Genomic DNA, 26,377 nt, shown 5'->3' with positions numbered 1-26,377 from the left:
AAACAAGACATGGTAGCAAACACAGAATGTCTCCTGGTAGTAATTGAACCCCAAAGGCTGTTAAAAACAATTTAATTACTTGAAACTGCACAGTAAAAAACAAAACAGAAAACAACAACACCACCACAGAGAACAGAGTTTGTGCATTGGTTTCAGCCCTCCCTTATTTACTCAGAGTCAATGGAGCCTCTGCAAAGGCCACAGTCACAAGTCACAAGAGTAGCTGTGGGCTCTCAGGTAGCACAAACTAGAGTGCTAACACAACACTTAGTCCCATCAAAGACCGCTCGGCGACTGTCTTCTCCTGATCCACTACATCTTCAGTGCTGCAGGTTGGCCACAATGGCGTGGAAACAATCCAAGTGTCAGCTTACTGTCTCGTACAAAAATACAAAGCTTAGGGTCAGTGAAACAAAAAAGGCCAATGACATATGCATTCATTCAAATAGTCAATTCAACATAACTTGTCACTATGTACAATATACGACATAACTATCTATGCTGGAGTTTACGATACCAACAAGCCTCCAGACAGATACAGTACCATGTATTCTTTAATCCAGTGTGGTGACTCCCTGTATGCGATATAATTAACGATATTCAGACAGGTTCTTTACTGTAATAACACAGGACAGTGTAATAAATAATAATCAAGTGTGCTCCCATGATCATCATCATCAAATGCTGGGTAATTCTACATACAAACAAGAACCTATTGCTTTTCAACTTGTTGCAGGGTTGCTCAGGCGACTCTTGCCATGGAATTTAATGTAGGCAGTTAAAATATTTCATTCACCAGTGAGAGCCACTTTTTTCTCTGTACTTGTCTGTATTTTGTCAGGGATGTAATATTTCTACATAGCTTGAAAATCACAAAGTCAGGTTCTGCATACGAGAGCCACAACCACGCACCGACATGCACATCACATAAAGACACATCTTCACTCGCCACAGAGCGGATTCTGGTCAACATATTTTAAGTGCAGTTGGAAAATGACCTCCAAAAACGACAGATGTAGGTTTTTAAACCTTTACATAACCTACACCAGCTGACCACAAAGTGATGCCTGGAGACAGAGCAGGAAGGGCATATACAATCACAGAGAAAATCAATGGACTCATTCTTCTGATTAGAGAGGAGACACAGACATGGTGGCAATAAAACATGACGAATGACCAGTAGATTTGCTTAGAGGATTCAGAAAGAACAAAATGGAAAGAAATGAGAGAATACATGCAACACTGAGTAAAAACCTGCAACGTAATCAAAAACAATTTTACAAATTACTCTTGAATGCAACCCCAATTCCAATGTACAACACTGCATTCTTCAAAAATACTTAACAAATTACAATCTCTGAAACAAAAAAAAAAAGTTCAGTATATTGCACTGAAAGAGTTGATGAAAAACACTAAAAGATAAAGAAGTTTCAAATTGAATGCTTTATCCACAGTTGGTCCATGCACTGCAAAGTCCATGCGGCTCGACCGAACCCAGTGCTCCTTGTTTGTCCCGTGCCAGTGTGACGGTGAGTGGTTCAGGGTTCAAGGTAAAGGCCTCAGTAGTAGTAATGCTGCATCTCTGTCCAGCTGGTGATCCAATACTTTTTCTGTGGCTCCTCAGGCTGAAATCCCAGATTGAACTGATAGCGCTCAGCCTTGCGAATTTTCACCCCCTGGTGCTTTGGCATTATCCGGTAGTAGATGGCTCGCTTAAAGAATCCAAGCTGGAGGGAAAAGGGAGAGAGGGAGGTGACATTAAACAGGATGCACTGAAGTGGCAGAGGAGCTGGGACAGTTGACAGGTTGAGAAGAAGATTTTAGGATTCAGAGGCTGAGGAAAATCAGGTTAGGTAACAGAGAAAGCCACAATATCCTACTGAGTAAGATGAAAAAGATGGATAAAGTAGTGAAAACAAAAGTGATAGAAAGCGATCAGCAGCGCCATAAACAGTATTAGCCTGAAAGGGAAACAGAATAAATGTTAGTTACAGTAACTACAAGAAGCTAATGTAAAGTGAAGAGACAGAAAGTGAAGCGGTAAGTTGAGTGACACCCCAAGCTTAGTGCTGTCACTAAAAGAGTCCATAGAAAATCCATTGGAAGGGGTGTTTTTACCCATAAGCCCCACTGGTGTGTGCTGTCTGGGGACCCATGGGGGCCTCAGTAGTCCTCAGTCAGCCTCTCTGTCTCAGAGGGCTGGATCTTCATCTCAGCCTTCTGGGCTTTGGCCTCATACATCTCTCTCCTGCTGGCCCTCTGGAAGAAGCCACACTGGGGACGGAGGAAGAGGAGGAGGAGGAGGGTGCATGTGGAGGGAGGGGTAGGTCAAAGGTTAGACTAATGGCTTGATATGGAGTTTGTAGACGTGAGTTGAATGCGTCAGCAGCTATCTTATAACCCAAACAGGATGTTTGTACATATGGAGAGATTCGGAGAAAGTCTGTGTCTGCAGATTCACGACATGTCTGTGTACAAGAGCGATGATTTGTGTTCTTACCTTCCATAGTATAAGAATAATGATTCCTAGTAGTACAATTCCAGCTACTGCTGCTGAGATGATGATCCACAGCGGGAGCTCATAGGGCGTCTCCACTCCCTCCACTGGTTTTATTTCTACTTTGAACTACAAGAAAGGTGGAGACAGTCAGGTAAAGTCATCGCTTTCATCATCGTAATCATTCTCATCACCATTTACCCACCGTGGTGGTCTGACTGTCCATCCTGATGGTTGGTTTATCTGTAATGAGCTTCAGTGTGGCTTCACCTTTGACCATAACTTCAGCATTGCTGTAGTCCTGCAGGAACACACGCACACACACACACACACACACACAACATCAGAACATTTTCACATAGAAGTAAAGGTTGCAACCTTGGAAAATACTATTGAATTACAAGGTCTCTGCCCAGTTTTTGTGTGTGTGTGTGTGTGTGTGTGTGTGTGTGTGTGTGTGTGTGTGTGTGTGTGGCTGCAGCTGGTGAACAAACCTCGAGCATTGTACTGTTCCACAAACGGGACCGGACATAAATCTTGGCTGAATCCGTCATGTTGAGCAGTGGGCAGCGAAACTTCACGCATCTCGCTGTCCCCTTGGAGCATTCCTTCAAAACACGATGAACACCAACTGAACAAACGTGGACAACTACAGTATTTTGCTTTTGCTGATTTTCTCTTTTTAGGTTGTACAGAAGCTGAATAAGCAGTATTCAGTGCAGTAAATCCTTGATACTGTAACTTCTACAGCCTAGGAGCACTGACGGTAAAAGCCAGTTCTACTGTTATAGGAGTTCAGGGGAGACTATACTATACTATAGGACATGTGGAGTGAAAGTCGGCCATTGCTGGTGGTATTGAGACAACATGTCTCAACAAATATTGGACGGATTACCATCCAATAATCAAAAAATTTAAATTTATCTGCATGTTTCCTTATTATTTACTGTACCATTCAGTTGTAAAATTGCAACAAGTTCTTATTTATTTATCGTGATTACGCTCAGTATACAATAACGTAACATCACTGTTCATAATGTACTTGGGACTTATATGGATATTGTAGTGTCTGATGTGTCGTTCTGTGTGTCTGCTGAAGGGGAGAGGTCTAACCCTGATGATCAAATGTATTAACTTCCAATGACGCGTGAAAGCTGCTGACGAGAGCGCTCAGGCAGATCCTTTTCTTACCAACAGGTAGCTGTCTCTTCGGTGAGTGACCAGTGTGATGGCCGCCTGTGGCTCAATGATTTGTGACGGGGTCGAATCAAGAGCATCATCCCCCACGATCTGCCGTTTAGTACGCCTCAGCCCGCGCTCTGACAACTGAAAGGCGAGAGGGAGAGAGAGGGAGAGAGAGGGGGGAAGATGAATGGAGGAAACAGAGGAGACGGAGACATTACATCACAGGGTTAGTAGTAATTACTGGTTTTGATAAAGACATTACCAAATTCTTCTTAGAATAGCATTGTCATTTTCACCGTCTATATGTAGGCCACACGCATTATGATTTTCTATTTGGGGCTCTGTGAGGTTTCAATGTGGCGACACAGATGTTTTTTCCAAAATGTATTTCTGAACAGCTGTGGTTTGGCTCTCAGACCATTTTCACACCACTTTTCTAACACTGACGTTTTACTCCAACTGCTCAGACTGCTTCACTTCACTCAGTTACAACATATGTCACAAGTCTGTACACAGCACAATACACTCAGCGTCAGTTGAGTACAGTCAGTTTTTGCTTAGTGTCAGTGCACTTCAGAGAAATTCCTCAACTGCTCTATTACATTTCCCAAAGGTACCTGAGAAATCAACACTGTCACGCTGTTTTTAGCCGTGCTGCTTTGCTCTAGAGATGGGAACATCTGATATTCCCCTCAGACTCTGCTGTACGGTGTGCTGAGCATTAATTAGCTGAAGCTACTGCGCTAACATGCTAAAAAATTTTACCTGCTGTGTCATTGTGAGCTTGTTACCATGCTGACGTTAGCAACTACTTCAAAGCACCATTGTGCTTTAGTGCAACCTCACAGAGCTGCTAGCTGTACACTCTCACTGTTGTTCTTTGTCCAAGGCCTTTCATTAGAGCCTCTACCTCTGTTTATTTGCAACCAAGTTTGTGGCTTTTTCAGAAATGGGACATTTTTGGGATGTGCGTATTTCAGGGGTGTGGGCGCTTTCAGGACGCTGTAAAGTATGGAAGAACAGAGAACAGAGATAGGAAAGATTGCAAGAAAAACGGGACACGCATCAAAGGTCCCAGGCTGAATATCAACCCAGTCACTTTTTCATGTGGTTTTCCAGCTGAATCACTGAAACTGATTTGTGCATTATAATCTGCATCTTTAAGCACTTATTTTGGGTTCACAGGTTACCTCAGTTCATGGGCATAGGTTTGAATATTATATTTTGGGAGGACATAATTGTCACTACTAATATTTGAGTGAACTCGTTGTGTCTCTACCAGCGTTGAGAAAAAACCTACGCCCTTGCCTCAGTTTCAATCTGCACACTGTAAGTGGAGTGACACATGAAGAAAAGTGCATATTGAGGGTCTAAACCAAAGCTTAAAACAGAGCCTTACAGTCAGGTTAAGCATGTTGATGACTGGTTCAGGAGGTCTACATTCCGTGTCTGATTCCCCCACAACGACGACCTTCGTCAGGTACAACAGCCACTTGCCGTTGGCTACCTCAAAGGGCCACTCAAACTCCACAGCCAGGGTGCCCAAGTCTCCCAGGGGCTGACCTCTCATGTTCACCTGGTGGAGAGTCAGACGGTCAGCAGCACAGAAAAAGGAACTTCAGCTGAAATCAAACCGATAGTGTGAAATAACAATATGGTGTAAAATAAAAGTCAAAGCTGCACTGTAACTTTGTGACTCCTAAATAGTATCCACCCCATGGTCATGCTTACACCACAAACCATGGCTCACATAACAATCCTTTCCCCACGCAATATTAAACTTCTGAAGAATAAAAGCGTTGGCTCCAAAGACTGGGTGGGGATGAGGGAAATGTGGGTGAGCAGCACACATACTGTAAATGCAATATACAGTCGTGGAGGTCTAATATAGCCTGCGTGGTGAAGGTGACTCACATTGAAGGTGAACTCCACCAGACTGCCCACGTCACTGGTGTTTACCATGGCTGACTCGCCCATCACTGTCCCACCGAAGTTTGTTTGCACCAAGGCGTTTTCTCTGTACAAGGGTGAGAGCGAGAAATGAATGTACACTGTGCGGCTGTGGAAGATAATGTGATGTGACATTCAGTTCCGCGGTGTCTGTGGCATTTGTGTGCTCTTTACTGTATATACACCACGTCACGGGTTATTAGATAATGGGACTCACATGGAAAAGGAGGGGAGGATGGTATTTTCGATCAGCAGGCCCACAGGCACCGGCTTCAGGTCAAACTGTTCACTAACACTAAACGAACAAACGTTATTATAGCACTGCACACCAGAATGTATGTCCACAATAACATTACCCCTGACAATTAAAATGCAACTTTACATTTTGTACTAACAAAAGTTGAAAAGTAAAAAAAAAAACTATTAGGAACAGCTACAAAATGCTCTACTGCAGAATCAAAACTGAGACCCAAATTTGAACAGACGTCAATAAAAACTAGCCTCTAAAGTTCAGTATCACTTTAAAAATGAACTGGTACAATTTATGGACCCTTTAACCGTAGATACAGTATAAACAATCTCAAGCGCTTACGTGGACAGAAGCAGCTGGGACTCGATCTCTTGTGTGTAAAGATTAATCCCTGATGTCTCAAAGATGATGGAAAGTGACACCTGACAATGAAAGCAACGAAATGAGGAGAATCACAAACCAACCTGGGCAGAGGAGAAAAAAAGTCAAACTCTTTAAAAGACGGCTGTTAACACTCACGTTCTCGTTGGCTTTAAGCGGATTCCCCAGCTCACAAATCACTGTGTTTTCCAAAGTGCATTGTATATCACGGTCCTAAACACACAGTCAGCATATAGACACAGTGAACAGTGAGTTATGAGATTCAGCTGTTTAGGAAAGTGGGGATGCATGTGCAAGAAGGAGAAAGCAGTGTGGTGTTTACTGCTCTTGTGGAAATTGAAGTAAACTTATTTTGTATCTTTATGATAAACAAAATGAACAATGTAATTGTGTAATTCTGTGCTTTCAATAAAAGGATTTAAGATCTGGCAAGAGAGACTAGCTATTAAATGGACATTTCTCAGTCATCTGCTGCCCTCCAGTGGACGTACCGTTGGCCTGAAACCAGAGTAACTCAGTGCCTCAGGGATGGTGATGTTGAGCATGGCTTGATGGGCGTCCTCAGCCACCTTCCCCGCGGAAGGGATGTTAGTCACCTTCACCATCAAACTCACTGTCCTCATATTGCTGTTGAACTGAAGTACCTGGAATTTGCCCTGCCTGGATACACAGAACATGTATTATTTAATTATTATAATTATTTTCAATTATTGTTTTTGATCAGTTACTACGTTCACATGCATTTAGCTTAGCATAAACTCTGAAAACAGGCAGAACAGCTAGCCTGACTCTGTCCAAAGGTAATTGTATGGTAAACAAATGAGATATAATGTGTTACATCCCTCTCTCTATTCTTTATGCTAAGCTAATGCTAACCGGCTGCTGGCAGTAGCTTCATATCGTATCGTCGTAACTTTTTGTCTAACTCTTGGCAAGAAAATGAATAAACCCTTTTCCCATTTACAGTTAATGAAGGCGCTGTTTTCAGATTTTCATCTCACCTGGGGTACGGCTTTTTATTGCTGTCAACAAACTGGGCTCTCAGCTTCAGGTTACTGCTGCATTTGTTGTCTGAGCCACACTCCTTCTGAAAGTTAATCTGCAGGAAATTGAACAAAAATGATTATATCACACCTTACAGAGGGACTATCACATATACATGTGCTTCATTGTGTAAGTTATTAAAAATGTGGTATATGAATGAGGCGTATGCGCCACACCATACCTCAGTTCTTTGGGTGAGTTTCTGCTCCTGGCTCAGGACTGGGAAGAAGTCCAGGTTCTGGAAGGAGCGTCTGGATTTTGGTTTTGGTTCATGTAAGGACATGTTGAGGGAAAAGACCACGGGTTCCAGTTTGTCCCTCACAGGCTCCTGTAAATTCACCCAAGAATTTAACACTAGACTTTGGCAACAGCAGCTTTTCAGTGAAAAAATGTACAAACGCATGAACGTACACAGCAATTAACACATTTCTTTTTTTTGTATTTGTAGAAACCTTACCATAACAAACAGCTTTAGAGTGTGACATGTGCGTTTGGAAGACGGCAGGCTAAGGAGGCCATTATAGGTGTCACCCTTCTCGAAACGAACTCGTGGACTTCTCCTCTCCATGTCCGCCTTCACTGTGTAATTCAGCGCTTTACAAAGTGCAAACACACACAGTACATTAAACAACGCTGCAGCAGGTGCTAACCTGATAATAAAGCAGTTTCATGTAACATAGAGAATTTACATCAGGATCTGTGAGCGGCCAGCGGCCCAGTGTCTCCACACATTTTAACTATAGATATAGATATTGATTCAAAGTTGCAGCCTTTATTTATGCAATTTATTCATTTACACATTACAAGTCGTTTAAGAAAAGGAGGCCTGCTTACTGATATTTTTCTTGAAGTCTTTGTTTCCATTGCTCAGAGTGAAAGACATACACAGAGTCACTGTAATGCTGTAAAACACAAAGAGACGTTAACAACCATGAGAAGAAAGTGAATGAGCCAGTTTCAGAAAGAGATGATCTGAGACTGTATCTCACCATGGCGTATCTCCAGGACACTGATTAGGGTCCACGATTTTAGGCATAACTACGAAGTCCTTTGTTAAGTGGATGACTGGTCGAGCTCTGCAAACAGTTATACTAGTTATATCATCATCATCATCATCATCATCATATGAAGAAAGTACACATATCTGTGTACTAAATACAAATCTGTATTTGAACTTTTACCAGGTGAAAACTTGAATGTTATCTTTTCAAAAACTGATCTTTTCTTTTGACTTAATACCATTTTCTGCTTGACCAAAGGCTTATCAAAGGATTTTACAACACCATAGCTCACAGGACTTTCTTGATATATTAGACATTTACTAATCTTTAACAAAATAAAAATGTTCCCCTTTTTACACACAATAATTACATGTTTTTTCTTATTTCTACCTGAGCAGGGCAATGCGGTCGTCCAGAGAACCAATTAAGATGTCAGGGTAAGTGTTGTCATCCATGTCCATCCCTCCATTGATGGAGTAGCCGAAGGTATGGAATCCGTTGTTGCCCACTGTCTTACCCTCAATCACCTAAAGAGGGCAACAATGACACATGAGAGATCAATACAATAACTGTGGGCCCATTCAGATTATGTCTGAAGAACATTCATGGCGTAAAGTCAGATGTTACCTGACTGGGCCTCTCTGAGACTCCCTGTTTACTTCCCATCCATATGTAGACCTTTCCTGAGTCGTGGAAAGGAGCTCCCACTGCAAAGTCTGCAGACAGTGACAATGGAGTGAAATATCTCAAGGAAATGTGCGAAGACAAGCTGCTGTAAACAAATCAGTATATGGAATATATCAACCCTCTAGGTGGCAGCATTGCGCCACCTAATGATGAGTTAATTGCTAGCCAAGGCAGTTTTGTACAGCTTTTCAACCGTCTGAAATGCAACAAGGTCCATTAGTTTCTTTGCTGAGATAAATGTGTCGCAACATTGTATAAAAAAAAACAATCATGCAAAGTCCGAACCCAATGCTTCCTCTCTACAACAGCTGCACTCCTTTCCTGAGCAGGGCAGTGAATGCACCACCTTTTAGTTCAGTACATACAGGGTGTAGACAAAGCAATGGAAACACATCATAAACAAAAGAAGTCCCTACATTACCATTTCATAGACTACATCATTTTGTAGCGACTTCTATCAATGAACCCACAGTCATACCTTGGAATCCATCTTGGTTGATATCACCAATGGCAGCCACTGCAAACCCAAATCCAGAAGCCGACGGACCCTTCAGTACCACGGTGGCGTTCTTCTGGAAAGATCCATTCTCATTCATGAAGATATACACTGCTCCACCATGATCGTTCATACGGTCAAAGTAAAACGGGGCTCCCACAATCAGGTCATTCCAGCTGTAACAGGCAAAGGAAAACATCCAAAACGTTACAAAACATTGTATTCCTTAAAATCCCATAGATCCAGCGGGGTTTGGTATGTAACAAATTTAAACTGGTTTAACTCCTGCATTAAAGGAGGCACATGATTTCACCATGATGTCATGATGAACACCTTATCTGAGCTGTTGAAAGGACGGGTTTTCTTCTCTCACCGCGGCTCATGCAAACATCATCATCATGCATTCTCTGCATAACAGGGCTTATCAGAGCTATGGAGTATTCAACCATGAGGCAGCTCAAAAGATCAAGATACAGTTACAGTCAATCTATTAAAGCATCCACACATAACACTCGTGCTTTTCTTCTTTTCCAACTGTCAATTTAGACTCTTGAGCAGCTTGTGTTTGAAGTTCGGCATCTGATGGAAGACAGTTTGATTCTAAATTAATGGGATGCCATCTGCAATATGCTTTGGTCCTCTGCACTGCAGCTTGATGCAATTATCTTTCCTATTATTGTAGGATAGTGTTTAGATTTTAATTAAAATGACTTCCAATTTGTGATTCCTCTCGTACTTAGACATAGTGGATTCCAAGCATGTGTAGTATGAGGTCCACACAAGAAATAATGCTCTTATATTTTAAATGTACTATATAAAAAAAGAGAAGGCTAAAACAGAACCAGGTTTTACTGATCAATTTTCCACAATCACAAATATCCGCTGTGTAGAAACGCACTCGTCATTGTTGAGGTCGGTGACAGCCAGGCTGCTCCCAAAGTACGAGCCCACTTGTTCCCCCCGGATGGTGAGCACCGATTCAATGCCCTTGTCATTCTTTGTCCCAAACACCACTGAGCCCTTGGACTCATCCCTGGGAGACCCTGTCACTACTGTGTAGTCGTCATGGGTCAGCAGCTTCTTCTCTTCGAGAACTGAGTAACCTGTGGTAAAGAGCGTTAGAGATTCACTGTTAAACTGTCATCTGACCTTTGTAAAGGTAATACAGGCCTCTTTTCCAATATCATGATAAAATGTGAAACATTCTCTAATAAAAACCATCTTTGCTTTTCTTTTGTTTTTATTCTCTTGTTATTCATACTGACAGCGAGGTTTTCATCCTGTTCCCCAGTGATCTTATAATTAATATGATGCAAAAACACAATGACTGTAATATTCACCCATATAACTGTATCGCTTTTTCAGCTGGCCAAAGTCTTTGCCTATCGAGTCCCAAGCGTTCAGTGGATCCGGATCTCTCCATGTTACATGAACATTTCCTTTATAACAAAGCAGAATCAGAAAACAATGTTAAAATCTGCTTCACGCACAATGGACAGGTTTCCCAGACAGAGAATAATCCCAGAGTTAGACTAACACTAGCTATTCTTGGATGCGTTTAATCCCTGTCTGTGAAACCTGCCCATTATTTCAATGTTAAGTAACAAAAACCCTCCTTTCAGCGTTAACTCCTCAGTGCCCACCTTGCCACACGTAGCTGCCTGTGGCGCCGATGTAGACATCAGTGTCTGTCATGCCGCCTGAGATGCCCATGTTGCACATGCCCTCGAGCTCCAAGTCAAAGCTAGGGTTGCAGACCTCGTAACTGTAAGTCTGCCAGTCATCGTTTGGGTCGTAGGTCAGATCGTTACTCCTTACATAGCACTTCCCTATCATCCGCCGCTGCTCCTCTGTGCCGCCTTGGATGATCTTCACATATCGATGCCCACATGCCTGGACACCAGAGAAGAGGGTGTATTCTAGGATGCTATGGACTGCACAGTCGTTCTAAGTTACAATGTGGCTAAGACAGAAAAAAATTTAAATTAAATGGCTATTAAATTAAATCAAAACCCCAAGTAATTCCCTCATACTTAGGACAGCAATTATCACTTCTACGATAACAAAATTAAAGAAAGAAAACAGAAAGCAGCTGAAACAGTGTATGATGTTAGCATCACGCTGCTATATAATACAAAATAAATAACTTAATTTAACTGTAGTCTGTGCTGTACTAACAAAAGCAAAAACATCTAACGAAAATGAAACAATAAAGAGGAGGATGAAAAACATTCTTGACGATAAAGTCCTTCTGGCAGTACTGGAAATTAAATAAGTATCATATTCTAATGGTTAATTCCCCAAAATGTACAGTATGTGTATATTAATAATTAAAAACATCAAAAGAAACATCAGCGTCAACAATTCATATGAAAAGGAACAAAAGAATCCCTCAGGAAAAACATAACCTCTTACTCATGATCACGAACATGACTTGGCATGGCATTTCCTACCTGTATTTGTTATGTCTTGTGGGTGTGTGTGTGTGTGCCTGTGTGAGTGTGTGTGAGTGTGTGTGTGTGTGATGAGCTGTATGCCGCTCATCTTTGACACAAGATAATTAAATACAAAAGAGTCTTATTTCCACCCTGCATCCCGTCGATGCTGCAGTGAGTGTAGCTGTATACTGTACACAGTACATCACCTGTGACACTGACTAATGGAGTAAAACAGGATGTCATCTCACCAGCACACGTCCCCCCGGCTGGTCCCTCTGACTGGCCACTGTCACGCCCAGCCACATGCCCTCCACCATCTCAGAAGGACTTGCTGTAGATGTGTCATAAGGGTCAGGGTCATGTACAGGGTTTAAAAGGTAACTATCAACATGGAACTACAGAGAAAAAAATACAGTTGAACATCCAGATTACTGAAATGTTTTGTCTTTTATTTAGAGAATAGTAAAATGTAAAAAATCATCATGATTATGGGGATCACAGTCACAGGAAAACCAACCTTAACAGATCCGCCTGGCTCCTGCCCTGACAGATATTAACCTCAAAAATGTTCTGTGACTGCAGCGCCCGTCACTCCAAGCTCAACATTAAAAGAGACGAGGAATCCTTTTATTATGGTTCTTACTTTTAGCCTCCGGCTCGCCGTATTCACCTTAAGGTAGAACAGCGGTAAGTCTATCAGTTAATAACCTTCAATTAAGAAAGGATGCGCTTTTCAGAGTTTTATATCCTGGAGCTCGTCGTGTAGGTGCAGAAAATGATCCTGAATGCTACGGAACACGCCGGGGATCAGACTCTGAGATAGACACACGAGCTCTGTTCTCAGTGAATAAAGAGGAAGTTAACTGATTTTCATGGTAGGTTATAATTTACTAAAAGGGAACTCAACAGTACCTGTATTTGCCAAAGGGAAACAGATTTCCACACATAGGTCAGTTTCCTTGTCATGGGGAATACACCTCAGAGTGTGAATACAGCTGTATAAATACCTTTTGTGGCTTTAAAGGAACCTTTCGTAAGTCAGAGAAAAATACCCCATAATATGTCCTCAGTTAACTTGCAACAAAGTTCTAACAAAAGCCTGCGTTAAAAACCAATGGCATTAAGTTTGAAATATTAAGCAGGCAATGGAAGTGGACATATTTCAAACTGGAATAACTGCGTTGATCCTTTAGCACAACCATCTTTTCATACAGGTCATACAACAACAACAAATACCTACAAAACTAATGCAAATTAGCAAGTGTTAGCACTCTAACACGCTACACTGCAATTGTGAACAATGTAAATTTTATAGGCTACCTACTAACCTACTGAACTTTAGTATGTCAGCATGCTAATGTTAGCGTTTGGCTCAAAGCACCACTGTGTTTGAAGGCAGCCTCACAAAGCTGCTAGCGTGGCCGTATTATTATTTTTTTTTACATCAATGCTCCTCTCACACTCTCCCTCATCTTGGATTCTGCTAAGGTGCAGAATGCAGTCAGCTATACTGAAGCTTTACTGTGAACCTGTACAGAGAAACTCTTCTTCTGTTAAATACCAAAACAGCTAATCACATCTGAGATTTCTGCGCCATGCTTACTTGTGCTGACCAAGTCCATCCTGGTGCAGTCATTGGAGAGTGTGGTAAGGGGACAGGAGTACACAGCACCTGTCTCATTGACATTTTGTAGAGATTGGGCTTTCTCCTTGGGTGCCCCTGCAAGAAGCCTGAACACACAGACAGACAGAAAGAGAGGGAGAGACAGATAAAGATTATTACCGCTAGATCATATCAGGGTTGTGCCATGGTGTTAGACAACACAGCGCAGAGACAGTATCACCAACATAAAAAAACTAGACGATCTCCCAGATAATCCTGCTAGTCTAAACACAGCAACAGAATCCTGCAGGTTCATATTCTAGTACATTCAATATGCACAACCTTTTTTTTTTAATCCATCATTTAACTAGAGGACATTTTTAACGGTGACACCTAAGTTAATGAGTGTATTAAACACACAGTACACATGACGTGGGAAGAGCGGAGCAGTCAGAGAATGACCCGTAACAAGTCTGGGCACCACACACACAAAGACAGACACACACACTAGCTTCTTGGTGATGGACCTGATCTTTTTGTCCACTCACCCAGACACTCCCTACATCAGCACCTTTTAACACACCACAAGAACTTTGAAGTAGAGGGATTACCCCCTCTGCAAGGCCCTGTGCTGGGACAACACTATTTACTGTCAGCATGAGATTTATTAGCTCCACTTTGTAGGCGGAAGGTGCAGACAGTCTTGTTTTCAGTGTGTGAGACGTGGCCTGCTGCACTATGCGGGAAGCGAAAGCAGACAGTAGTGTAGTGGTTTGCGTTGAGCACATTCAAAATTTCAGAAAACCCTCAGACCTTTCTGGATGAATTCCAACATGATACTGGCAGTGGTGGATAATGAAAAGTGCAAATTGGTGAGTCAAGGTGTTAGTCAAGCTTGTGAGTATATTAACTGCAACTGCGGGGTAGCTACCTTGATAAGCAAGAATAAATACAGATAATGGGTGCAGACTTAAAAGACACCTCAACAGTACGGTCATTGTGCCTTCAAATCAAAATCATGAGTCAAGCCTGAATTGTTCCAACTTGAAGATGGATTATTTGTTTCTGAGTTGAGTCATGACGGAAGGACTCCGAGGAACATGAAAAATGTTGCATAGATTTTGTAAAATCTTGTTCATGGTGAGCTACTCGTGCTCAGATGTTATCCTCAAGTTATGAGGTGAATTTTCATCCTGATGAGGTGGTGTACCAGTCTCCACCGCTCCACCACTGCCTGCTACTCATCATGAAAACATCTCAAGAGCCCAGACAAATATATTTTCTCTTTGATGCGTCACTTGCACATGAACAGACTGAGGGAGTTTGGTTTTGCATTGAAAACCACCTTGTGAGTTGGTTTCCTGCTGCTAATCTTAGATTGAACACCTCATTACTGATTTGAAACTTAACCATATGGGTGATGATAACATTTCTAATCCTAGTTCATCAGTAGTGGCATAAATTTTACCTTCATCTAGTCTCGTTACACCCAGGATGAAAAATAATCTGGACCAGAATTACATGAAAACGACGACATTGCGTCCTCTGACTACAATATAATATCCCTAAACTTTACATTGAATATTTCCAACTGATGCATGAAAAACAGACATCCCCACGCTACGCCTGCGTCATTTGAAACAGGTACAATTATCCCTTCTTTCAGCTACCAGATGTGCATTATAAGCAATGAATCAATTATCTTGCAAGAGTGATGACAACCAGAAAGAGCCAAGATGGCCTCCGTGGGCCAGCGGTTTTCAGCTAGACTGGGAGGAAGTGGCCTCGGTTCAGGTAATCATTCAGTAATGTAGACAGCATCTGAGATTCCACAGAGGTTTGTAGACGTTAGTAGGACCGGTAGATATGTAGAGAATCAGGGCCACGGAGTCCCACTGCGAGTGTGTGGAGGCCTACTCTGTAATCTATAGTGTGAGTGTACTATAAGCACATGAGCGGGTAGGTGTGTGTTTTCAGCTTACATGACTTGCCTTTCTTCTACTTCCATACACATTAAATCAGAAGTCATGGCCACCCAATGTGTTTCTCAGCTGTAAGCAGCACAGAGTGTCTCCAAACACCAACTTACAAGGTTAGCCAGTCTTGTGGGAGAAAACCAAGCAGCGCAAGAGAGAGCAGGAAAGAACAGGGTCAAACCAGAGGAAAAGCAAAACTCTTACAAAACACTTAGAGATCAGTTAGTGTGAACTTTGCTCACACTGAAAAGAAATTAAGAGGAATTCGGGCCCAAAGTCCAGTGCTAATCACACATGCTTCGGGAAGGCTTGGCCTTGGCTTCAGGAAGTGTTTTTATGTAGCAAAAGGACAAAAGGATCGACCTCATAAACATACTCATCGTCGTCTTACTGTCTCAGCAGAACCACGTGGGGCCACCTGTGTTTGTTGTGGAAATTCAACACTTCAGATTGATGCCACCAGGATTGACATACAGTGGACACACAGCTTTACAACTGAGCTGTGGCATTTTCAGCCAGAGTAAAGCTGGTGTTACAGTTTTAAAGGAAACATTTCAACCGAAGGAATAGTTCGATTACTTTGGTAAATACATCTTTGCGGAGAGTTAGATGAGACGATTGATACAGTTCTCATGTCTGTACGCTAAATATGAAAGTGTAGGCAGCGGCCAGTCAGTTTAAAGGCAGGGGAAACAGCTGACATAAAGTCTCTTTGCTGCCATAATAACAGAATACCATTCTTTAAATATGCAAAACATAGCCAGCTAGATCAAACACTATCACTAGCCTGTCCTTCATTTCGCTGTGGTCAGTTGGAATCAGGAAAAAAACAAACTGTTTTTCAGATTTTTGGCCTCGGGTTCTTCGGTTTGGATTTGAAAGGATTTCTGTCTCGACCCATGCGTCAAAACGACCAAAACCTGAGTGACAAACAGTTGACTCAGCCATGACAGCACATCTAATTTCCTGTCCTGTTCCAAACGCAACAATGTGTGCTCTCCTCCTATGTACCTCCCTGCTCATCACCTCCTCATAAACATGCTGTCAAAGGCCCAGGGAAGGGAAGGGAAGGGAATGGGAGGGAAGAGGGGCTGCTGCATTCCTCCTCTGAGGACATGTTGAAATTCGCCCCCTCTGCCTATGAAGTGATCCGAACGGCTGGCTAAACCAAACATTTACTGTGGCAAACACACCCAGCCAAGGTGAGCGTGGCTGCATTCCTCTCTGAAGAAGGGAGTTAGGTGAACTGCTGCGTATCAGCGGTGTTTAAGCAGAGGTGAGCTCAGCTAGTCATCTTAATCAGCGCCGACTGAGGGCAGAACACAGGAGAGGAGCGGGAGGGGGTATTAAAAAGGGAGTGAGTGGCAAGGGAAGAGGGGCAAAAAAGGGTGATCGCGCCTTGTCAGGTAGATTCTCATCCTCTCACCTCCTACCTGACTATTTCTGAATAACCAAACTAAATGAAAGATAACTAAAAACCTTTTGTATGACATTTTCTCCTCCATCTCATGGGCTTTTTGTAAGACAACAAGAAGAGACAATAAGCAGGGCCAGTCAGTCACGTTTGCAGAAGACCATAGCGCAATCTCATTCATCTTCATCTGGATCCAGTCTGAACACGATCATGATGACACGTAACTGGCACACAACCTCTCACCCTGCTGGCTCTTCCCTGTGTAAATATTCATGAAAGGGAAAGTGAGTGGGGGACAAAGAGGCCGAGATGGAAGAGGGAAATTGGAGTAAGATTAAGAGCAAAAGCGAGAACTTAACGCTTCAACCTTCGCTCCAAGTGTGCATTTATGTACTTGTATACATACTGCAGTATGTAGCTGTGAGTGTGTTTGAGTAAGTTAGCCGTACACACGAGATTGATCATCCGTCCAGATACAGTTTAGGGCAACCTGTTTGTCACAGGGTGCGGCTGTGGCCCCCAGGGCAGAGAAAAAGAAACAGAATCTAACCTCAGGGCCTGTGTTTTACTGTCAGAAAGGCCACTCCTTTACCTCTGGGAAAAATATGCAATATATACAACACATGATGTAAGAAGTCACAGTTACTCAGATTACTCTATGTTAAATTAGTTACAATTTTTTCTATCTTTCTACCGGTGTCACTCTCCGTATAATACAGTATGGAGCAGTAGACAAATACTGCGGGTGATGATATGGTAAATCGAGCCACATCCTCAGGATGTGGATTCTTAACAACTCAACGAACACAGTTATCTGATCCAGTCACGACTCTGCTCTGATGCATCATGTAGGGCAGCCCCAGGTCTACCTCCTGTGCAATTAAAAATGTGATGCTTCAGGCTGCTTTTGTCAGACCCACTGGAAACAAGTAGACACACGCGGATGTTGCCCCTGGTAACGAGGTGTTGTTGTATAAGGATGGGGATGGACAGTTCTGAGGAGTTTCAGTGATGTGAATGGGAGACGGAAGTTTTAACTGTTGTATGGTTTTTTTTCTGGCAATGCATGAACTCTCTGCACACGAGACGGTTTGTCATTTTGCCAAACGTTGTTGCTGCTTGTGAAAGATTTGATTCAGGCACTCGAGTGCGTGTTCACAGTTTGATAACATACAGATGAAGCCCACGCTGGCCTCTAAATGAGAGCACACAGAACTGAAAAAGGGGAAGTCCTTTATACTGTATATACAAGCAGTTTGGGTGACAAATATTTGTGAGAAATAGACCTTAGCCATTACTATATCTTACTGGTATTGGTTATTTTCTGTGTAATTAGATGTTGTTGTTGTTGAAGAATATAAGTGGAATAAACAAGCAGAATAAGGATAAAAGTGGTTTTCCTCTCATTGCAGCAAATACAGGTAAGGAACAGACACACAAACAGTATTAATCCTCACCCTTAATCCTTAATCCATTTCACACACAGATATACAGACGCACTCACCTACACTGTATCCTCAGTATTTTTAAGAATGGTATAAAGCTATTGCACTAAAGGCAACTCATTTTGATTCCGGGGAAACATTGCCACTTAGACCCACTAAGCAAATAAATGGAGATAATATTGAATGGAGTGACTCAATTTGAAGATTGAATTAAGCATGAGAACAAGAGGAGACCAGGGCTGCGATCTCTTTATGCTCCAGTGACGGTGTAATGACTTTACTGAAGGATGAGAGGACGAGGTTTATATAGACATGGTGTGTTACAGTGTGGTCCACAATTACTGCGCTGACGGTAAGAACACGTAAAGTCGTATGATGAACGTGTGTGTGTGTGTGTGTGTGTGTGTGTGTGTGTGTGTGTGAGTTTCTGCCTGTAACTGCTCTGCTCCTGGTGTGTTTTCATTGTACTACAGCAGCACTCTGATAAATCCAGTTCTTTGTAATTCCAGGAAACACTCTCACAAAGCAGTAGGTGGGGTGGGGAGAACGAACATTTCTATCAGGCTATTCACAGTGAGCACGCCTTGCTGTTAACACACTAACTCCAGTGTGTGCCTGTACAGAACATGGCTCACGGATGAGTCGTCTCTGGACAAACAGCGACCGGACGGTATCGACCTGCTGCAAGTAGAACAGTGTTGGTCACCCAGACGTGCCCTCACAGCACCTGTGCTTCTCTGGGCTTTCACGTACTGTGTAACAATATATATGTATATAATCACTGAGATATCAATAAGGATATTTATATATCAAGACAAATATGCAAATTAACATCAAATAATCCAACTAATCTCTGTTCCACTGTTATGCAACTACAATTAAAGCTTAAAGCTTCCAAATGATGAATTTTGGACAATATTTATTTGTAGAATAAGATCTTACCACCACAATATGATTCAAATGAAAGTCAATAAACAATAACATGAAACTATCACACATCCCAAACAACAGCATCCAACCACAAAAATGTAATCCTCACCACCATCCGCATACAGCATGATCTACATTAAGGCTTTACATCGCACCAAAGGGGAATAAACCCGCACTATACCTGTTCTATTAAGACAAATCCTTCAGTATAACTGTCAGAGGGCGTAAACTAACAGAGCAAACATGCACAAAGTGAAAAGAAGTTGGTGGTGATTTGTGGGCACACCTGCACAATCATATACGCACCACTGAGGGCGGTTGTGGTTAAAATGTAATCTCACGAACAGCAGCCCATCACAGTCAATCTCTTCTTTTGTTTCTAAAAGTCCTTGCCCTTCAGTTCAGCCTGGTATGACTTTTCATACCGTCGCTGTTGATGGTGACGCAAGAGATTTTAAACAGCGAAGCAGACTATGCATAGAAATTATAAAAAGAGGGAATGAAATGCTGACATCAATCTGATAAATTGTAATTTAGTCCTAAGGGAAAAACATATGACTGATATGAAATGCAGTGCATGCATTACTGCTGATCTAAAGAGGAAACGGCACAGAGCAACTGGGTAGTGTTAAATAAAATGAAATATTACTGTCCCCCTATGTTCTAGATAGACACACATGAAGGCAGGTCTACCAGAGTATCTCAGCTGGGCAAACATCCTGTTTGAAGCCCACCATCTGCCCTGAGTGAAACAGTAACAAGAGAGCAAACTCATTTAAACCCAGTGTGACAAATTAAACATGGCAGGTCATCCCCTGATAATAAGCTAACTCACTTTTCATTAGCAACGAGTAAAACCTGACAAGGACAATGCCATGTTGGCTCATGTCTGTAGGATGGTCCGCTTACTAAGCCCACCCAGTGTCTGCTGTCGCTGGATGAATGATGTCAGACTGGCTCCCACCCCCCCCACACACACCGAGCTGACAGGGAGAAATACACACAAATGTATGCACAGAAACACACACACACACACACACACACACACACACACACACACACACACACACACACACACAGACACACACACACAGCTGGACGCCACACCAGCACACATCCATGCTTCAAACTCACACCATGCAGCTATAGAAGAAAACACCAGAGACTCACAGTATCAGTAACAGTGTTCCCATTAACATTTGACCCTGCTGTACATTAAGGGTGAGGAGGGGGGGAGGGAGGGGGGTTACAGGTGGACTACCTCACAGCTGTAACAGAGCCAACTGCAGCACTGTTAGCGTGCCTGCATGGTTATATAAAAGCAGAGCGGGTATGAAACATCTGTTTTTGCTTGTTTTCACCTGCCTGGAAAATCTCCCCAGATTCTACTTTTATTAGCAAACTGTGTAGAAAAGAGTCAGAGGACATTTTAAAAACCATTTTCAGCAGGATTTGTATTGCTAAGGACAGACAAACACTGACTTCCACATTCACATGAACAAGTGTAAACCAATACTTCACCATTTCCCCTTGATGGTGATAAATGGGATCAAGAGAGAAAAGAATTGAAGCATGTCGTTTTTCTAGCTACAGGTAACCCTCATTAGCCCAGAGGCCAGCTACGCCAGCTTCTTTTACATGCCGTTTGGGGGCATTTGTACAACCAGGGGAGAGAAAAAAGGGATCTCTTACAGTTTTGTTAGGATAGAAACAGTCTTCACTGCAGGTACTTCCAGTGAAAGCCCCACCGTAGAGAATCTCCTCTGTGGAGATTAGCAGGAGGCCCGGGGTCCCGCTGGGATCCATTTCAACACGTTATTAGAAGCTGTCATTCATTCTGCCGCTACACAAAATGCAACTCATGCCATTACCAACTGATTGGATACAGGCAATAAACAGCTTAAAGATTAGGGCCAGTCACCGTGGACAAACTTGCATGTAACTTTAGTGAGGTCTGGTGCTGCTGCAGTGGCTTGGCCTGAAACCTTTAATAACTCCCAACAAACCTCTTTGTTCACAACAGCCTCTGGAGTTTCTGCCTGTCAGACAGTTTTTTTATTTCATAGTTTTTACTGCTGGGATACACGTTTATAAAGGATTTATAAGATGTAACTGATGGATTTTGGGCCGACTGGCAGGTTGGTTATGGCTTTCTCTCTTGCTAATAAGCCATCCTTTCTTTAATCGCTTTAATCATTGATGAATTACAACTCACGGTATAAACCCTCTGTGAGTGAAAAAGTACCCGACAATAAAAACAATAACATTAAAGCCAAACTGACTGATTGACCTACCAGCTAAATATTATTGTATTGCTTAATATACTTGAATCTCTGCTCTTTCAGTTTAATCCTTTCAAATCAAACAAATCCAACATATTCATACTATCATTATTTTTGTCATGTGACCAGTAATAAGTAATAAGTATGAGATATACAATATTTCATGCTGTTTACTACACATTAACATAGTAAAAGGAGTATTATGTTTTAATAAAATATAGTTAGCTGCAATACATCTTCAACAGATCTAAAACTAAATTCAGTGCATATGCAATAGCAGGACAATGTAGAAAAAACTGTAACTTTTCCCACAGACACGTCAGTAACAACAACCACAGCTGGCTTTCATGTAACACATGTATGAGGGTCCAATGGACAACACGGGACTCTTATCTGAAAATGTTTCACTGTGGCCCGACACTAGTGCTCTGATAGTGCTACTTCACAGACAAAGCCCACTAGTATTCACATGACAAGGAATGTTGGATCATGGCCAAGTTGGACATACCCACCTGCATCATTTACATCAGCCTGCACTACAGAATGCAATGTCATATAATGCATTAGGTCATTCATTTGAAGTTATACTCCCAAAATCTACTTTTGAGTATCAGTGCTGGGAGTCCTCATTCAGTGTCTACACTGCATCAGATATTTAAAGTTCACAGTACCGCTGAACGACTTTTCAGAGTTCACAGCCCAGCACACAATACAGCAAAAATACCAGGGTATACACACATTCATACTTCTTCCTGCTGTGCAAACCCACAGCCACTGGAAAACATTGGAACTGACATGAATTGAAGCTGTTCTCTACAAAGTTAAGGGAGCAAATGTTTTGGATGGAGCTTCACCTTGGTGTCGTTCCAGGGCACTAATCCCTGTCTTTAACATGATGAAAGTCAAAGTTTAATACTAGAAGATGACTATGCAGGTTCTCTGCAGCACACCATCCTCATCTGTTGCATTATTGTTCACTTTGCAAATCAGATACTTAATTCCATCACTGTAAAGAAAAAGCAGAGCCTGCGCCTGTGCATATTCAAACTGAACATCAGACTGTTCGTGACTATAAACCTTCCAGCAATTCGACCGGTCTAATCTGCACGTCACAGCAGAAACGCGAAGGCCCCGTCAAATTAAATGGCTGACTTTCATGGCCTCAGGCCACAGCAGTCAGACAGAGATGAGCTGGAAAAGCAAAAGCACTTCAACTCTGATTAAGTATTCATCAGTCAGAGGAATTAAATTCTTTTACTCAGGTCGCAGAGGTTCCCATCTATAAAACAAAGGGTTTTTGTCTTCCGCAGAGGGAACAGAATGAGGTTAAATCTGAGAGTTTTGGTAAGATTATACGTGTTCCTCAACAGTCCTCAGAGTCATCATTCTCACTCCTGTCTTGTCTCAACCTGAAACCTGCCAGGTTGTGACTTTGCAGAGAGCGGTAATACATTCCAGGCATACCATGGGGTCAGGGGACTGGAAGAGCCAATAGGTGGCCAGCTGACTGCCCAGTCCCTCCTCCCTGCTACAACAGAGAACAAAAAAGCCCTCTCAGGAAAAAAAAACCTCTTGGAGACCTTAAATGGGTGATTCAAAGAGAATGGGAGTGGAGAGGTGAATACCCTGTACAAATTGGCCTCAGGTAGCTTCTAGATTCTTCAGGAGCGGCCCTCCCACAACCAAGTTGGTATACTAATTAGCCATATACAACTGCCCCCCCAGTTCAAAATAAATTTCTTAAATTGCTTCAGCCGAGCCAAGACACACTGCTAGATTCAGACTAATTGGATAATAGCCTGCATCTTAAGAGGTTAAGAAAAAATTTTATTGCACTCACTTAATTGCACAACTGGGAGTGGAAACCTCCTGCCTTGACTTTTATCTTAGACTCTGTCTGACTAATGCACGCACAAAAGGACGGCCTCTTGGAAACATGTACATGTTCATCATGTCACGACTGGTTTATATGCCAAGGTCTTGCATTTTTTAAATATTCACACTCCAGCTCGCACCAGTAATGAGAAAACCTGTGAGAAACAGCTCTGAGGTGCAGTGAGACAAATCTGGGGCCACAAAAGAAGCCAGACGACACAGAGGAAACGGACAGGACTGTAAAACCAGTCCAAACATGGGACACACCATCAGGACGTTGTTACTGTATATGCCTTAACAGTATCACAGAGTACTCGCTCAGCTAGGTCTGAGTACGGAAAGACTGTCTTTAGTGAGCATTGGTGTCTCCACAGATTACAAGCTCAGGCTGATAGAGAGGACACAGGTGAAACAGGAGGCACTGCCGAAGGAAAAACACATACTACACTTGACACATTTCACAAGAAACATTTTTTTTCTCATGAAATTCAGAATAAGTGGGAGAGGTTCACAACCACACTGAAGGGGAACGTTTAACAACTGTACACTAAATAGGAACCTACAGCCAGCGGCAGGGCAGGTTCATGGGGAGTTAGTGTCAAATATATATCCTTATAAAACAGAACTGCAGCTGACCAATGAGGCTTTTTACAGACTGTTTTTCCCTATAGGCCTTAGAGTCTCATTACCACAGCCATGTGCTCCCCTTCTTGGGTTGCAGTCTGTGGACAGTGACTCCCTCCCTCTGGGGACAGGGCCATGATGGCACATTGATCTTGTGTCAGATGGACACTGCTATCAGTTCTATTAACTGGGGAAAATCTCTGTACTGCACATCAATCCACCCGTTCACAGAGTAGGCAGATAAGCCGTACACGCAGATTCACTTCACTGGGGTGACAAGACAGAGGAAGTGGGCCCCTGTTTGCAATTTTCTTCCTGCAATATTCTTCAAAGCAGAACGAGGACACAGATAACAGCAAGTTATGAACATGCTGTGTGATCATGGATGCGGAAGGATGGGGGGGGGGGGGGGGGGGGGGGGGGGGGGGGGTTCGGCGGTAATTGGCTGAGGGAAATCCTACCCTAAACAATGATACAGTTTGAGGAGCTTTCATTATAGACAGGAAAGATGCACACATTCTTGTCCTCGAACATGAACTAGTCCTTAAAAAAAAACAAAAGCATTTACTTTTATGTAAATCCTCCCAAACACTGTTAAATCCACACGAGCATTCATGTCATTGGTAATAACAACCTAGGAGTGTTACAGGCCAATGAACACCTTTACTGCGAAACACAAGCTCACTTGTGTCTCAGGTGAATGTAATAGCCTGAGGATAGGAGGAATGAAAGTAGAGCAGGCTATGTCAGGACTTTCTGTGCATTCCTTCCACACTGGCTGGATATGTTCACTGAACTCCTAAATGCACAGTATTAATACTTAATTTTCCCATGGCATAATAGCATTGAGTCACTTTAGAAGCTACAGCCCAGACAAGCCCCAAGCTGCTGCACAGTTCACCTGATGCAGCTGTTGCACCCGCAGCTATACAGTCCAGTTCAAAGAGGTGTGTAATGGGAATTATGACGTATCTCATTCAGCCATGTATGCATTTTTAACAAGAGGAGTCAGTCAAGGTTGGGGGAAAGATTGCTGCAATGATTGAATGGAAGATGAACGACAGAAATGTCAAAACAAGAGAGAGAGAGATTCGCGTAAAACTGAAACACTCAGTTTGACGTCTGTTTGACGTCTTATCGGAAATGCACGACGTAGCCTACTAACTTTATTCATAATGACCCAGGTAACAACCTCCGACGGGCAAATTACAGCGATTCCTCCTCTGTTACGACAGAAACACAAAAGGCTGCAGAAAAACCTATCTGACATATTTTGATTTGTATTGTTTCTGAGGTATACAGGCCTAAATACATCCGCACGGATTTGAACCGCTCCGGTATAACAGGTGGACTTCAGGAACTACTTTGCGTGGAGAAAAGGAAAGTGTGTGATGCGAAGGAAACCCTCCGAAGCGTTTAAGGAGTGTGTGAAGCGCAATTTACAAACGGGAGATATAGGTGTTAAAACGCAACATAAAAGGCTGTGCACTCCAAAGGCTTCATCGCGGGGTTTTTAGCTCAGTGAGCGGACACAATGGTTGTTTTTTCTTTCGTTACGCCTCCCGGTCTAAAGCAGGTGCGTAGCCGGTTTGACTGCGGACATTATTTTAACCTCTGAATTAAAAAAGAAGTGGAGTTTTTGTCTTTGACATGCGCAGCTGGTGACTTACAGGTATTTTTTGGAGCCCCCCGTCTGTTGATGCAGAGCGACTGAGAATCCAAAGAAGCTCCCTTTGGTTTTCCCCTCTTTGATCACAGGAAACCGTTCATCTACATTAAATCCGGTGCAGGTTGGCGTCCCCTGGTACACAGCCAAAACAGCGCAGAGTAACAGTCTCGGAGACATTGTTTAGGCTGCTTTTGCCTCCTAAGTGCAGTGGGCTTCCCGCAGATCCACGATCAGCGTGGGTCCGGCACGGCACTCTCCCGCACTGAGCTCCAACAGGTAGACTGCTGCTTCACTGAGACCTCCCCATTGAGAGCCGCCTGTGCCCCCTCGCACTCAGAGTGTTACTGCCGAGGTGTCGGTGTCTGCCTCCCTCTGCCTCCCCCTGCTGCCCTCCCTCGCTCTCCCTTCCTTCCTCGTTGCCCTCCACACCCATTTGAAACAAGTGCACTTCATCGCCTCAGCATTCACTCCGTGGATCTGCGGTTAGCCGTGTGAAACCATCGTCTCTCTCTTTCTCCCTCCCTCCCTGTTTCTCACACGCACATTTTCCACCTGTTGAAGCTCTGAACTTACACTGGAAGGCAACACAATAACTACAACTAAAACTATTATTGATGCGCGTATTTTGTC

The 26,377-nt window shown here is 42.8% G+C and overlaps 1 protein-coding gene across 2 annotated transcripts; it reads right to left on the bottom strand.

The window, feature by feature from the left end:
* Positions 1-55: 55 nt before the first annotated feature.
* On the bottom strand, positions 56-26,167 carry itga3b (integrin, alpha 3b). Of its 2 annotated transcripts, XM_056365274.1 has the most exons (26): positions 25,749-26,166; positions 13,533-13,660; positions 12,178-12,260; positions 11,135-11,384; positions 10,832-10,930; positions 10,390-10,594; positions 9,474-9,667; positions 8,936-9,024; positions 8,699-8,835; positions 8,297-8,383; positions 8,142-8,209; positions 7,765-7,901; positions 7,489-7,635; positions 7,265-7,362; positions 6,755-6,923; positions 6,402-6,476; positions 6,225-6,304; positions 5,850-5,927; positions 5,597-5,699; positions 5,082-5,258; positions 3,689-3,823; positions 2,992-3,105; positions 2,703-2,798; positions 2,501-2,626; positions 2,119-2,274; positions 1,587-1,727 (listed from the first exon to the last, which is right to left on the bottom strand). In XM_056365274.1, the coding sequence occupies exons 1-25, from the start codon at positions 25,922-25,924 to the stop codon at positions 2,164-2,166; spliced, it is 3,162 nt and encodes a 1,053-aa protein (XP_056221249.1). In that variant the 5' UTR covers positions 25,925-26,166; the 3' UTR covers positions 1,587-1,727; positions 2,119-2,163. The 2 variants fall into 2 exon arrangements, with proteins under 2 accessions (XP_056221248.1, XP_056221249.1); XM_056365273.1 differs by lacking the exon at positions 2,119-2,274 and having other exon boundaries at positions 56-1,727; positions 25,749-26,167.
* Positions 26,168-26,377: the final 210 nt, after the last annotated feature.

Source organism: Seriola aureovittata, chromosome 21, assembly GCF_021018895.1.
Source record: "Seriola aureovittata isolate HTS-2021-v1 ecotype China chromosome 21, ASM2101889v1, whole genome shotgun sequence".
Classification (NCBI taxonomy): domain Eukaryota; kingdom Metazoa; phylum Chordata; class Actinopteri; order Carangiformes; family Carangidae; genus Seriola; species Seriola aureovittata.
The sequence above is the reverse complement of the archived record's forward strand: the minus strand, read 5'-3'. Positions and strand labels throughout refer to the sequence as shown.

Excerpts from the sequence above, each read along its gene's own strand:
- itga3b (XM_056365273.1), bottom strand. The coding sequence starts at position 25,924 with ATGTCTCCGAGACTGTTACTCTGCGCTGTTTTGGCTGTGTACCAGGGG. Across the intron at positions 12,261-13,532 it reads GATGGACTTGGTCAGCACAA|CAAGTCCTTCTGAGATGGTG; the intron begins GTAAGCATGGCG and ends ACACATCTACAG. Across the intron at positions 5,259-5,596 it reads TGGTGGAGTTCACCTTCAAT|GTGAACATGAGAGGTCAGCC; the intron begins GTGAGTCACCTT and ends ACTCTCCACCAG.